A 15,729-nucleotide genomic window follows, 5' to 3' on the forward strand; every position below is an offset into this window, starting at 1 on the left:
TAGATTCAAAATTTTTAAATAGTTTTCACCATTGTTGTAAAAAAAATAAGTAATTTCATTTGATATTTAGTCAAAGCAATATTTTTTGACGTGAAATTCAAACAATGATCGATTAACCTCCAAAAAATTTCATATTGGAATTTTTTTAGTCCATGTCAATGAAAAATGATCAACTTCTATTTAAATGTCAACTAAACAGTTAATAATTTAAAGGATTTAATAGATTGATCACTTTTGCACCAACTATGATGACGTTATGAATATTTTTGCTCCTAACTGATAACTTTTTGAATATTTTTGCCCTTTTATTAGTTCATATAAGTAAAGTTTGACACGTGGCATGCACAATCAATATTTAATGGTCAAAATTAATTATGTTATATCAAACTTAACTGTTTGATAACTTTTACACCCACTCGTGTAACGCTATAGGTGTTTTTGCTCTTTTCCTTACCTTAAGATATTGGATGCCCTCTGCCTAATCACTTTGTGGGTATTTTTTTCTCTTTACCCAAAAATTATTGGTTCTATTAAATGAGTATATTTTTAAGGCATGCCAACACGTTAGAAAGTATTTCCGTTCTTTAATCTCATTCATTTTTTAACGTGATATTTGATCTCACTTCGTCCCTTAACTTTATGTTTAATATGTTAATCCTTTTATATTTTTAAAATTTTATTTTTTACTCTCAGCTTTATTTTGTTTCAATTTAATCTTATGTTCCATTTTCAACAATTAATATTATTTTCTTATAATTTTATCATTAATTTTCAAAAATTACTTCCATTTTTTGTGCTAATTAAAATTAATAAATTGCAATGCTCAAAAAAATTTCTGTATATGATTAATAAAAATTAAAATTATTAGTTGGATAAAATAGTTTTAAAATAATTAAAAATTAAAATAAATTATAATGATTAAAATAAGATAAAATAGAATAGAAGAAGAGGCCTAAAAATTAAGGTAAAGAGCTTAAATAAAAATTAATTAATTAATTAAGGGGAAAAAACAATTCCTACAACATTGATAAAAAAGAAACAAATAGATTCCAGCTAACCACAAAAAGTAAAATAAAATTAAGGGACAATTAATACTTTGAGCCCTGAAGATATATATATATATATATATATATAGTATTTGAAGAAATGAAAATGAAAATGGTCAAAAAAATAGACTTAGAAAACAAAGTCAATTCAAAATTTCTTGGTAGAACACTGGAAATAAGATCACAAGAATTTTAGATCAATGAAATATATTAATGTGATCGAAACAAAATTCGGCAGAAAAGTAGGGGGGAAACGATTAAGTAAATCTGAATTGTTATTAGTTATGGCCATATTGATACCACTCTATCCTTTTCTTTATCACAACAAATAAAAGTAATAATTTAAAATTTTAGAAAATTGTGTATATTCATTTTTATTTTCCCTTTTATCCTTTCATAATTTTCTATAAGCAAGGAAAAAGTTGCACGTGAAAAAAAATAATATTTGTAAAGATAACACATTTAATTGGAGTAAATTGATTTTTTATATTAAAAAATGTCAATGATTTAGCTAGCTCCAACTGTTTGTTCAAAAAAAAAAATACCTTCAATTGGTTTCAACGATTCAATATATATATATATATATATATGAACGGAGAGTACTTAAGATAAATTGCACTTTTTTTTTTGTCTTAGCGCAAGACTTTTAATATTTTATAATGATGATATAATTGGTATTCCTTTCATTAAAAATATAAGATATTTTTAATATTTTAAAGTGTAATTAATATGTTATTTTTAAAAGTTTCCATAAATAAATAAACAAATAAATCACTTCATTTTTATTTTAAAATAAAATATCCTATTAAATAGGGGTAAATATAAAAAAATAGTGTTAGTTTGAAGATAACTAACTATTTTATTAAAAAGTAAGATTTGATTAAAAATAATTTATATTTTTCAATGGAGGAAGTAATTTAAATGCCTTTTTTTTTTTTAAATTGAAATCGTCACAACAATCGTGGCAACTTGCAAGTTGCAACCGCATGATTTGAAAATCCTAATTTGATTTTCATTTTCCGTACAAATTGAAAGATAAGAAGATAATGATGAAAATAAGGCATTAAGCGTATCATAATTACATGTTTACTTGAACATGTGATCACATAAAATTCATGGATACATATGAATTAATTCTATACTCACTTTGGATCACAATGTAAGTCATTATTTTAATTACATGTTAAATTTTGATATTTTAAATTTTTTTATATCTTTTCAATCATATTCTCAAGTAAAATAAATATAATATTTGACTTATTCAAAACAATCTCATCAATAATTAATTAAGTGAAATATGATAAAGTAATGGTATAATTGAAAATATTTATAAAACTTATTTGATATCCATTATCTTACTCACCCCGTTCAAAAATATGAGATATTTTTAACTGAATCTTATCCTTAGTAAAGTAGTTACCTACTTTTCAACTAACCCTATCTTTTTATATTTATCTTTATTAAACACCCTACAATAAATATAAAGTCATTATTAATAAGGGCATTTTTAAAAAAATGTAATGATTATACTTTGAAAGGACATTTTTTTAACATTTAATTTTTTTAAAAAATACCTTATATTTTTTAATAGAAGGAGTAGTATATATCTAGTGCTATATATGTGCACGAGCGCAAGACTTTTAATATGTTATAATGATGATATAATTGGTATTTCTTCCATTAAAAATATAAGGTATTTTAATATTATAATTAATGTGTTATTTTTAAAAATGCCCACAAACAAATAAATAAGTAAATCATTTTATTTTTATTTTAAAATAAAATATCCTATTAAATAAAGGTAAATATGAAAAAATAGTGTTAGTTTAAAGATAACTAACTATTTTATTAAAGAACGAGATTTAATTAAAAATAATTTATATTTTTTAATGAGGAAAGTAATTCAAATTCTTTTTTTTTTTCAAATTGAAATCGTCACAACGATCGTGGCAATACTTGCAAGTTGCAACCGCATGATTTGAAAATCCTAATTTGATTTTCATTTTCACTACAAATTGAAAGATAAGAAGATAATGATGAAAATAAAGCATTAAGCATATCATAATTACATGTTTACTTAAACATGTGATCACATAAAATTCATAGATACATATGAATTAACACTATACTCACTCTGGATCACAACGTAAGTCATTATTTTAATTACATGTTAAAATTTTAATTTTTTTTAAAATTTTTATATCTCTCCAATCATATTTTCAAGTGAAATAAATATAACATTTGACTTATTTAAAACACTCTCATTAATAATCAATTATTTAAATGAAATATGATAAAATAAGGGTATAATTGAAAATGTATATAAAAACTATTCGATATCCATTATTTTAGACCAAGCTAAATTTTTAAAAAATATCTTATATTGTACTTCCTTCGTTTTAAATTATAAGACATTTTTAAAAAAATTTTACATACTAATAAGTCTTATTAAATATATTTAATCTTATTTTTTCAAAATATAAATATAAATTTTTTAAAATACTCTTCATTTAATAACCTTAAATTTACACTTAATTACCTTTTTTGCTCAAAAAAAATTTATACTTAATTAATATTAAATGGAACCCTATTTAAGAAAATATTAATATTTTTAAAATATTTTACATTTTAGGATGACAAATATTTTTTAAAAATATTTTATAATTTAAAATGAAAGTAGAGTATATGTGCTTTTTCTTTACCACATACAAGTTTTTCGTTGCATTAAATAATGAGATCATTTAATAACCCAAAAAATAAAAAATAAAAACTCAATTCGAAGAGGGTAAAAGAATTAATATTGAAAAGTCAAATGTTCAAATCCAGTAGGGATAAGTAGAATCTCAGCTGTATTCTATATACATTCTTTCTGTGTGAACCTGTGCGTATTATTAATTTTAGCTGCCAATTTGGCAGCTTCTCTGCTGTTTCCTCTGTGCCCTTATTGGCTCCTTTTTCTAATTTGGTCTCACAATTTTGCGTCAAAAGTTGAAATTTTGCATGCATGACATTTTAGGTACAAGTATTTAATAAATGTTCATAAATAATAATCTAACTTTTTGTCATCATCCACATGGATCGGATTTCCCATTGCCTAAAATACAAGTCCATTTTATCCAACTAAATATAAATTAAAAGAAGGGGTTAAATAGAAGTCATTCTCTCCATTTAAAATCATCAGGTATTTTTAATTATAACTTTCACCCTTAAAAAAACAGTTAATATATCATTAAAAATTACCTACTCTTTTTATATTTGCTTTTATTTAATAAGATAATTTAATTGATAAATAAATATAAAATCTCATTAGTTTCAAACATTTATTGAGGATGTTTTGAAAAAATTTCATCACTCCCAACAATATCATTAAATGCCTTATATTTTTAAATATAATTTTTTTAAATTTTTATTTTATAATTTTGAATGAAGGAAGTAACTCATTGATGTAGTCAAAACGTTACCGGCCTCATTTGATTACCTATTTTCAGGATAATTTATTATTTTGAAAAATAAAAAATTATTTGAAATGTATTTTTAATATTTGTTCGGGAAAACAAAAAAGTTAACAATTGTTCTGAAAAACTAAAACCCGAATATCTTGTTGATATTTTGTTACTGTTTATCCTGCAAAACAAGAAAGGGAAGAAATATTATATTTTTATTAATGACAATTATGTTAATAAAATAAATATTTTTTCACATTTTATTTTACTACTTTAAATATGTTTTTCAAAATAATAATTAAGCGATTTTTTTTATTTTTCGTTTTCAAAAATTTTTCCAAAAAATTAGTCTACATAATTATTTTAAAAACATAAAAATATAAGACATAACCAAACAAGCTCTATGTTACTTTTTAAAATTACCCTTATTAAATCCAAAGATAACTGCTCACTTTTTAATTGGAGGCAGAGACAAATTATGGGAAGAAAACAACTAATGTTGATCCACATAGATTAACCATCTGAAAAATTCTTTTTCTTCCTATCTTACCCACCATCACTCGACGTCATGCATGGAAAATGTGAAGTCAAAATTGGTTCAATATACGATGAATTATAAAATTAAATTTCCAACATGAATTAAATATTCACATTGGTTTGTCGACATCGATTGAGGATTAGATGTTTCTTCGTTCATCAATTGCTGTTGATTTTTGCCAGTGTTGATCCATTCCAAATTAGTTGATATATATATATATATATATATATATTCTGCATCATTTTTTTATTTGCTTTTGCCGTGGTTGCTGCTTGCTGTGAGATTTGGGCGAAGGGGGAGCTTTTTACTTTTTAGTCCCCCCCCCCAGCAAGGGTATTTTAGTTGTTACTCTTTTTTATCAATCTATATTTCTTTCTTTTGTGTATTAATTGAACATGTAAGTGTCATTATACTTTCCTTAATTTTTTTTTGTTTACTAAAAAATCAGAGAGAAACCAAGTTTATCTCAATTTTTCTCTTAAATATGATAAGTGAAATGGAAGTCATGGTAAGGGGAAAAAATGTTCTCTTGATTGGATCAGAGAAAATTTGAGAAAAAATCTGGGAGAATTCCCATTTTATTTTCCGTGAGAAGATTATGAGAGAAAATTACTTTTTTTTTTTGCAGTGATTCTTTCTGCTAAAATCCAATTAATTCTTCCAATATATTCAATGGGCATTTACAGTAGCAAGCACTTTGACTCCGTTTAAAATTATTTCCAACAAAATAAAGAGTAAAAAAAGGAGAGCATTCCATGAATAGAAGTAACAAAATTTAATAAATAAGTTTATATCATATTATTCATAATTCATAAAAGTACAATAAAAATTGTTAAAGTTTTTATATATGTTAGTAATATTCGTATTGCGGCTAATCAAGCCGCAATGTTTAATTAGAAGTAAATTTTGAGTGCTTAACGTAGTAACATACATTTAATTTGCTATAATTGAGAATAAGCAATGGTGGAAGATATGTGATGAAGTACATTTGTCTTTTTTACTGAATGTTCTATTGTTATGATTGCGATTTAAGAATGTCTCAGCCTCATTTCTTGAAAACATTCTCCTCGTTATTTTCCTGGAAAATATGTTCCTCTCTCTCTCATCGACTGCCGACTGTGTATTTTAATTAATCCTACGGTTTGGACAAAAATAATATAGTATCATAATTATTAGGCTATTAAATCACACTTATTTCTTGGTTTGCTAGTGAGAAATATAAAATAAAATGCTGACATAAATTGACCATATTAATAAAGATATTAGGGATAACAAACTTTCAATTTATCAAATTTATCTCAATTATCTATTTGGTCCTTGAGTTTAATTTTTATCTATTTGGTCTTTTATGGTTTCTTAAATTATCATGTTAATTTTTTAAGTTTTAAAATATAAATTGACTATCAAATTAATCTATTGTGTAAAATACTTTGATGACATTCCAACAAAAAAAACGATACTTTGATGACATTCAATATTTTACTTTCAGTTAAAAAATTAATTAATTTTTTAACTTATTGTTGTATAAAAATAATTTCTAATTATTAAGGTTTTATAATTTTAAAAACGGTACTATTGGCATATTATTATTCTTCAAGAAAATGTACATTTAGATGGAGATAATTATTAATTAACAAATAAATTTCATTTTTTATTTCCCTTTTCAAATTTTATGATAATTTTTTCAAGACATGACCACTGAACTCAATTTTGTACACCGGGTTGGGTATGATCCCAATCCCAATGGCTGATATCGATCACAGCAAGAAATTCAGGTCAATCCATCTTGATTAAACTGTTAAAACCATTAAACTATTATCTTAATTGGTTTAATAAAATGATCAGTTTATATCCAGTTTGATACTGTATATGTTCAGTTATGATTTTAACCAGATTAACATTTGAAACAATACCCTGATTGATTCAATAATTGATCCACTTTCAGTACTTTGGTTGATACACACAGAAACCAAACCTGAGTTAATACTTAACCCGATCTTATCCGATATAACCTTATACTTGCACGCCCATCCCTTGTTATAAATAATGTCATCTAGCAGCCTCATTTCTTGAAAAGCCATGCAAGGGCACTGCACACAGTTTCCTTTATATATATTATTTTCCAAGAAAGTTGCTGGTGAAAATGAAGGAACTAGGAAGAAGATATGTATATATATATATATATATAGCTATAGTAGTAGCTAGCAACTAGCTTGGGCATGTGTTAGCGTGCAAATCAGCAGGTAGAATGTGGTTTAAGATCTGACGCGTTTGGTCTATCATCCATTAATATTTTTGACAATATTGCTTGTTCGTACCAACGTGTTAGTTTGTATGATGTATAGTTTTCTACCATTTCTTTTATTTTTATTATTTACCATCGCTTTCACACCAGCTAGGACTTTTTCTTCTTTCCATACATGCTAAATTCCAAGTCAGAAATTAATCATAATAAATTCCAATCTAGAATTAATGTTTACACAATAATGTGTGAAAACAAGCAATGCGATCTCAAAGTCAAAAGCTATTATTCATCCTATTAAAGAAGTTTGTTTAATTAGTTTGGAAGTTTTAAAATTAGTTAGTTACTAATTAGGGTAAAAGGGGAAAAAAACAATAATGTTTTAGCAACATGTATAAAGTATATCATTACCAAATCTACAAACACAATGCGCACACATATATATACAATATAATATAATATTTTATCGTGTATATATAAATGCCTATAATTTTATTAAAATATATATATATCAGTAGATTACTATAGATAGTAACATGATTGACGTGTCACTTAACTAGGGTCAAACCTGGTATATAACTGAACACGAAAACCAAATGCATGTTATTTTGGTCGACAAAAAATGATGAGATTTAGGTTGTCTTCACTTTGAGTCGTACGTAATCTGTTCAACTTCAAATTCGATACTGATTGTTTAAATTAATCTCGTGTCTGTATTGGCTCTGAAAGATTCCTTTTTCTTTTTTGGGAAGTCTTAAAATCATAAGTTTATCAACAAAATCATCATGAGTAATCAATTTCTCGCGGCGAAAATTCTAAGGAATCTAAGAAAGATAGTGGCGTTTAATTTTTAGGCATTCTCACATCTAGTTGTACAAATTATCAATACTAACCCTAACATTAATGTCTGTTTCTAATAATTTTACATAAGATTTTAGTTTGGTCATTTAATTTTATAAAGTCTCTTTCAAAGTTCGTTCAATATATCAATATTTGATAAAATTTTTATTATTTAAAACTAAAATATATTAACATTTGATAATGTTTTGTTAATAATTTTTAAAAGTTTCTAATAACACTTAATATATCAATATTTGCAATGTAATGATTTTTTGTTAATGAAACTAATGGTATTAGAATTAAAGGATATAAAATACCTTTTATAAAGATAAATGATCAAAATGAAACCTTATGCTCCCTTCATTTAAAAATATAAGGTATTTTTAATTAAATTTTACTTCCCACTAAAGTAATTACCTACTTTCCAACTAACCTCATCTTTTCATATTTATTTTTATTAAACACCTTACAATAAATATAAAGTCATTATCAATCGGGGCATTTTTGAAAAAAGAAAATGATTACAGCTCGAAAGACTAAAAATATCTTATATTTTTAAACATCCAACTCCTCAAAAAATGTCTTATATTTTTGAATGGAAGGAGTGTAAAGTTAAAAAAATAAAAATATAATTTAGCCTCATTTAATTAACATATATACCAATTTGCCCACCAAAATATAAGGCTACAAAATAATCGTGCATATCCGCCTTTACGATCATCATATAAATTAAATAGGAAGAATTATTTTGCAACTCCTTGTAACTTATTTTAATTGTGCCTTTATAGTTAAATCCATTAACTTTATTAATTTGTGAAGGTTATAATCCATGAATTTTTTTATTTTTAAAAAATGAAGTCAAAATCACTTATATTTTTTATTAAAAGATTATATAATTCTAGAATTATTTACATAATTTTTATGACCCAAAATTTATAAAATTAGGTTTTTTGTTTTAAATAATTTCTATACATACAGCGTTCTCATAAGAAATTTAATAAAAATGTAAGAATTATATTAAATCAATTTTACTTTTTTCTTTTTGGCCAAAAGAATTACATCAAATTCTATAAGCTTCAAAAGTGCTTTTGTTTTGAAAAAATTAATTATTAATTAATAATTGCAACATTTAGGAATTAAACATATCTAATTGATCAAATAATGAGAATTTGATTAAAACAAAATAAATTATAGAGAACAAATTCAAAATAGAAATTTGAGTCTTCAAAATTATAGGCATTATTTCAAATATTAATATTTTATTAGAAATTAAATGACATTTGAATATTTATACAAAATAATACTTATTTTTAAAACTAAAATACTTTACATTAAGAATTGATAAAATAGTCAAAACGTTTAATAACTCAAAACAAAATCACCAATTCATTGTTTATGTGGTAGGAAACACTACCCCCACCCCCAAAAAAAAAACCATTATAGATCAGGCTTTAATAGGAGCTTACTAACTTAGTTTAAGCTTAGTTTAGTTTACTCATTAAATAAGCTCAGATCATATTCAGGTTTTTAATTAAATTTATATAGTAAATAGGCTAAGTCTATTTTTTTAAGGGCTAACTTAGGAGCCAACAGGCCGACCTATATATATATATATATATATATCATAATTTAATTTGTAATCAACCTATCTTTTTTTATTTTTAGTTATATCTTTAATCATATTAAACTTATATATTAATCTTAATATTATTATTTTATTGTTATATTATATTATAATTAGTAAGTCCTTTCAATTATTATATATTGTAATTAATAAATTAAGTTATATATTATATATTATAATAGTTTAAAGTATATTTGAGACGTTTAAAATTAAAATACAAGCTTGTTTAAAAATTTTACTTTTAAGTAGGGTTTTAGATAAGTTTAGGTTTGAGCCATGAAAAAAAATCTTATACAAATTTTAGGTAATTTATCACATAAGCTCAAGCTTATTTAGTCAAACTCTAACTTGGCTTAGCCTATTTTTATCCATAGTTGAAAGCTTTTTGAATGGAGAAAATGGGAATGGTCATTTTTTTATTTTTTATTAAAAAACCTTACTTGGAGGGGGGGTATATTTTAAACAAAAAATCACTAAAATCCCTCTCTTCTTTCAAACTAAATAAAGAATTATTTAAAAAAAAAAGGAACAAAGGATTTTTTTTTTAAAAAAAAAATATCTCTCTCCCTCCAACGCTTGGTGGAGGAGGCCTAGTTTCCTAGCTTTCCTCGCACGAGGAAGCATCCATTCCTTAGTAATTTAATTAATCAAACATATAATAAATTATCTCATTGCTTTTTTAAAAAAAAAAAAACTTTTTATCCATACCAAACGTCGCCTGATCAATCTTTACTTTACATAACATCAAGCTAATCCTCCAATATTTTGACCCAAAAAAAAAAAAAGAGCTAATCCTCCAATATATTATCCCCTCACTGCTTCTCTAGGTTACAATATGCTTTATTTATCCTGTAGTTCTTATCTGCTTAATTCTTAATTATGAGGAATTATATGTTGCAATAAATAAATTTATCTGATGTGGTAGAATAATATTTAAAAATAGCATATTTACATCATTCAAAATTTAAAATTATTTTTTATTGTGTATAAATATCCTTTTATTATAAACAATTGATTCGAAATTCTTGTACTATCAAGTCCCCCCCCCAAAAAAAAAAAAAAAAAAAACCTCACACACTAACAAACGAGAGACGAAATAAAAACACAATAAAGAGATTAGGTTAAAGCGTGTTATACTTAGCATGTGGTAGCTAGTTAGTTGACTTAACCAAATCTCTTGACATCAACACCTGAATTATGCACGCTCAACTTACCGATTCAATAATTTTCAGTAAAATAGTGGTACAATTCTCTCGTCAACAATATATATGTATATATATAAAAGAACTTCATCAGAATTGTCATCTCTCAGAAGAAAAATTTGACCACGAAAAGGGTGATAAGTACGATTTTAAAATATTGAAAGTAAGCCTAATATTTTTTTTTTGTGATTCAATATTGAAATACTTCAAAAATTAAGAACGATGTTAAGAGTGAATAATATTAGTATTTCCCTTTCACGTTGAGAATATCTTTGTCTAAAAAAGTTAATTATGATTCGGATTTGCTTTCAAAGAAAGCTTTAATTTGTAGACATTTTGAGTAAATAAATTGGATCCTAGCTAAGAGCTGAACAAGCAGCAACTAATTCTTGCTAGCTACAGGTGCTTGAAAATGTCGAAATCAACTAAACTAAATAGATAAAAAATTAAAGGTGTGATTACAAATGAAAATTGTAATGAATGCATGTTGTGAAAGAAAATAAAGTGATATTTATTTTATTCCATTGCTTAGTTTCTTAGGAAGCCTAAAGACATTATCACTATCTTTTTAGATTAACATGATCCCCTTGTTGTGAGGGACCGTTATTATCAATGATGGTTTCACAATTAACTTGAAAATGCCTTTGATATTGTTATTTAATGTAATTGCATCTTGAGATTTCAAAATAAATTGATTTACCTTCTTCAACTAGTTAAATCAAATACTTTTTTAAGTAAATAAAAAAGAGAGTTTGTTAAAAGGTAAAAGAAGAGGGGGAAGGACACATGACACATCTATCACCAAAAAAAAAAAAGACAGAGACACATGGCTAGGAAGAGAAATTAGTCAAAAGCCACTTATTTAGGTAGATGTGTCAAGATTGACTGAATTAAACTTAAATAAAATTAAAAAAACGCAAAAGAAATACTTAAATAGAACAAATTTTTGCAAATATTTCAAAATAAGAAAGAGGCATATTTCACGTTCATCATCGGACTCAAGAGAAAGTTAAACTAGAAGTCCAATATTATTCTATTATTGGACTCAAGGCCCAAAAAACAAATGATCCAATCACGCATCATCTATCAAGATCCGATTACTAGTGACCCGTTTCGTTTCGGGTTTCTTTGAAGTTACGGGTGTTAACCGTTGCTCCGGAATTCTTCGGCACCTTCTTCCTCTGACACGTGAAATATCTGTAACTTCTCTCCCTCTCTCTCGGCCCCCCATCCGAGCTCTCAGGACCATGGTCATGGACGGAAGCGGAGGAACCCTATCGGAGATTTACCAAAGCGCGAAGAAGATCTTGCTGAGGACCCGCGATGGCCTCGAACGCCTCGAGCGGCTCGAGTACTCCACTTCTACAGCGGGCATGGATACTGAGCTCGCCTTCGCCGTCAAGAAGGATATTACTCAGATCCAATCCCTATGTGCTGAGATGGACCGCCTCATCGCTGCTAAGCCTCAACGCGATCTCTGGAAAAGGTTAGCACGAATCTTCATTTCTCGTTTAACGTCCAGGTCAGATGTTTGCTGTTTATCTTCATTTCGATGGTTCGGTTCCCGTTCATCGAATTAATCATTTTCTGTTTTATGGTGAAATTTCTTCTTGGACTCAATTATTTTAGGGTTTATTCATCAGATAACTTTGCATGTGAGAAAGATTGATTTATAAAGATCATGTAATATTCATGAAATCAGGATGAACAAATTAATTTACTGTTGCGTAAGTTTGTAATAATGTTTGAATTACAATTTGTTTATTCTATAGATGATGTGTTCTTCAATTTTAATGGATCCAGATTCGATACACTAGTCGTCTTACTGAATTCAAAGAGGAATCACGTTTCTTGTGCTCCTTGATGGGCCTTCCCAGCTTTCCCCTAATTCTGAAGGGAAAAGAAAACTCGAATTATTCTGTGTGATAATGTTTGATGTGATTTCACATTTCTTTTTAATATTAACATGCATCTGATGCAAATATCTTAGACTCTGTGAACTAATGCGAAAGTTAGCTTAGGGATATCGATAGTGTATGGGTTCACTTTGAATAGTTTCCTGCTTAATGTCCACTCTTCACAAACCAAGGTATGGCAAGGAAATGCATATTTTGGATCTATATTAGGACCCTTAAATACTTTACTTGGACGATAGCTTATACAAATGATGAAACATCAAATTGATACTCATTGGATGGCACAACTTGCAGTATTGATGCAAAATTACAAATGATGTCTGTAAAAGCTTCCCTGCTCCCCCTCCATTATTAGCAATGCACTTGATAGACTTAAAATTAAATGATCTCATCCTCCAATGCCTTTATTATGATGTTGACAACTTGGCATTTTCAACGAACTTCCAAAGATATTGTTAATTGAGTCTTGCTAATCCAGATTTATGGAAGATACTTGTAATTTTTTGTCGTTCTCTTAGCCCATGACCTGGGGGTGTAGTGACGAAGGGAAGTTTAGGGATTAAATCCAAAATGTCAATCTCATCTCAATCTTAAACAAGAAGGTCGTTGCCATGTGAACTATTAGCTCAATGGCAGATACTTAAGATTTCTTCCAAATGATTTATTATACACTTTATTTATGATATAGTTTATCATTTGCATGGAGGCCAGTTCATTATTCCTCCGTACTAATGAACATTGGCAAGTTTAGTTGGTTTCTCTTTGAAGGAACTAGTTTTGACTTATATATTTGTTCATACCAAACCATAAAATATTTGTTATTTGTTTCTTCTTCATACTTAAATTTTATATCGTGTTATTATGGGTCCCCAGTTTTTGTTGTTTGGTTTACTGCTGTATCCTTGTTATAGAGGATCTTGATGCGGGGTATTTGTGCTTTCTGCATGCAGAAAGTAGAACAAATAGCTGAGGAGGCTGAATCATTGAGAGAAAGTTTGGATAAATATAACTTCAGAAATCAAAAACGAATGACAGAAGCTAGGGAGAGGGCAGAACTGCTGGGACGAGCTGTATGTACTTGCTGTCATGCTCTGGTTTAGTGGCTTGCTGATTTTCCTCTGCGACATAACAACTTCATTTATTTTGCTAGAATGGGGATTCTGCTCACATTTTGAGAATTTTTGACGAGGAGGCACAAGCAATGCAGTCAGTTCGTAATTCCTCAAGGGAGCTGGAAAATGCTAATGCACTTGGGGAGTCCATCCTGTCCTCAATACATGGGCAAAGGGAACGCTTAAAGGTATCTTCCCTGCTCCTTTTCGCATATGACATGCTGCTGTAGAAACATGTCATTCGCAGAAAGATCAATGTCTGCTGGGACATAAGATTGCATAACTAATTGATGGTATGAATTGTAGATATATTGCCATTACATGGCTAATGGCAGATTCTTTTTATGTTATATTTTATGGTTGAGACTTGTACCAAGTGGTTTCTGTTAGGAGCAGCATTACCATTGTATATGGTAATTGTTTGAAAAGCTACTGTCCAACAGTTATAAGATGCATTGGCAGGGGAAGTTTCTGGTCGCTCTTCTCTTCTCTCTTTTTTGGTTCCAAAATATTTGAGCAGCAGAAAGTTTTAATTCCTCATTTTACATTATCTTTATGTACTCTAATGTATAATGATATGAAAAGAATTTGTCGCCAGCTTTCTGTTGTATATTGAACCTTGCCTTTTAAGTTGGGGGAAATTATGAAACTGGAGTTTAGTATATTTCTCAAGTGCAATGCATTTTATGAAATAATAGGATAGCATCGCCAGGAATTTCATGCTCCTTTTTTTTTCAAAAAAAAAAAAAAGTTGCTATGCTCCTGTGTGTTGTGGATCTGATGTTTTCAGTTAGGTGCTTGCTTCTCCATTGGAGTTCATTTGAGAGGTTCTTCACACGTGATTATTGGTGATGTATTTATTTGAATTCTATGTTGGTGCAGGGTGCACAACGGAAAGCGTTAGATATCATCAATACAGTTGGGATATCAACTACCGTTTTGAGGCTTATTGAGAGACGGCATCGTGTTGACCAATGGATCAAATATGCAGGCATGCTTTTTACTATCATTTTCTTGTTTGCGTTTATTTTTTGGAGACGTTGACACTATCACGTGTCGGTACTAAACTGGCATGTTTGCGTTTTTTTGCCCGCCTTAAAAAATTCTGTGGGGAAATGCATATAGAATTTAGAAAGAGGTCTATCAGGCTGAGCAGCAGGACAGGATATATGATGAACAAAGCTGCGTAACCTCATTAGCATTTTAACGTACAGAAAGCTGCATATATGTTTCATTAATGACATTTTCCAGCTCTCCCCCCTGAATATTTTTTTTTTTTTAAATGGATGCATGTTTCCTTTCTGACTTATTTAATTGTTCATATACCCCAAGAGCGTTGATAAATTATGAATTCACTTTGAAGCAAGGTATTGAAAACTAAATTAATTATTAAACTGGTCGAGACACAGGTTTATGGTTAATAGCCAAAATTGTAATCGAACTGTAATCAAACCAATCATGATTAAAACATTTTATGAAACTAATTGAGATACTGGTTCAATGGTTTAATAGTTCAACCAGTTGGGATGATCCCGGTTTTCAATTATATCCTTTGGAGATTTGATATTGTTGGTTTTAATTATTGAAATTGTAAGTGCGCCACAAATGGCAATTGCCAGGATGTCGCCCCCTCAAAAAAAAAAAAAAAAAACGTTCGGAATGTTTAATTATTCTTGATCACAAGTGATATCGCCATTATATCAGGCGATAAAACTGAATTTTTAGCGATGCTTGACATGAGAAACAGGTAAGATACTGAGGATCAC

The 15,729-nt window shown here is 27.8% G+C and overlaps 1 protein-coding gene across 1 annotated transcript; it reads left to right on the forward strand.

Annotated features, from left to right (window-relative positions):
• Positions 1-12,105: 12,105 nt before the first annotated feature.
• LOC129317849 (membrin-11-like) lies at positions 12,106-15,246 on the forward strand. The gene is made up of 5 exons (XM_054962249.1): positions 12,106-12,421; position 12,565; positions 13,802-13,921; positions 14,002-14,151; positions 14,846-15,246. Exons 1-5 carry the CDS (start codon positions 12,183-12,185, stop codon positions 15,005-15,007), a joined length of 672 nt encoding a protein of 223 aa, XP_054818224.1. The 5' UTR covers positions 12,106-12,182; the 3' UTR covers positions 15,008-15,246.
• Positions 15,247-15,729: the final 483 nt, after the last annotated feature.

The sequence above is a fragment of the Prosopis cineraria genome, unplaced genomic scaffold (assembly GCF_029017545.1).
Source record: "Prosopis cineraria cultivar Desert tree isolate PC_DT_omini unplaced genomic scaffold, ASM2901754v1 PC8, whole genome shotgun sequence".
Lineage (NCBI taxonomy): Eukaryota > Viridiplantae > Streptophyta > Magnoliopsida > Fabales > Fabaceae > Prosopis > Prosopis cineraria.

What these genes read in the sequence shown, in the direction of transcription:
- LOC129317849 (XM_054962249.1), top strand. Translation starts at nt 12,183, where the DNA reads ATGGTCATGGACGGAAGCGGAGGAACCCTATCGGAGATTTACCAAAGC. An exon ending in CAGAACTGCTGGGACGAGCT is followed by an intron (nt 13,922 to 14,001) that starts GTATGTACTTGC and finishes TTATTTTGCTAG; the next exon opens with AATGGGGATTCTGCTCACAT. An exon ending in GGCAAAGGGAACGCTTAAAG is followed by an intron (nt 14,152 to 14,845) that starts GTATCTTCCCTG and finishes ATGTTGGTGCAG; the next exon opens with GGTGCACAACGGAAAGCGTT.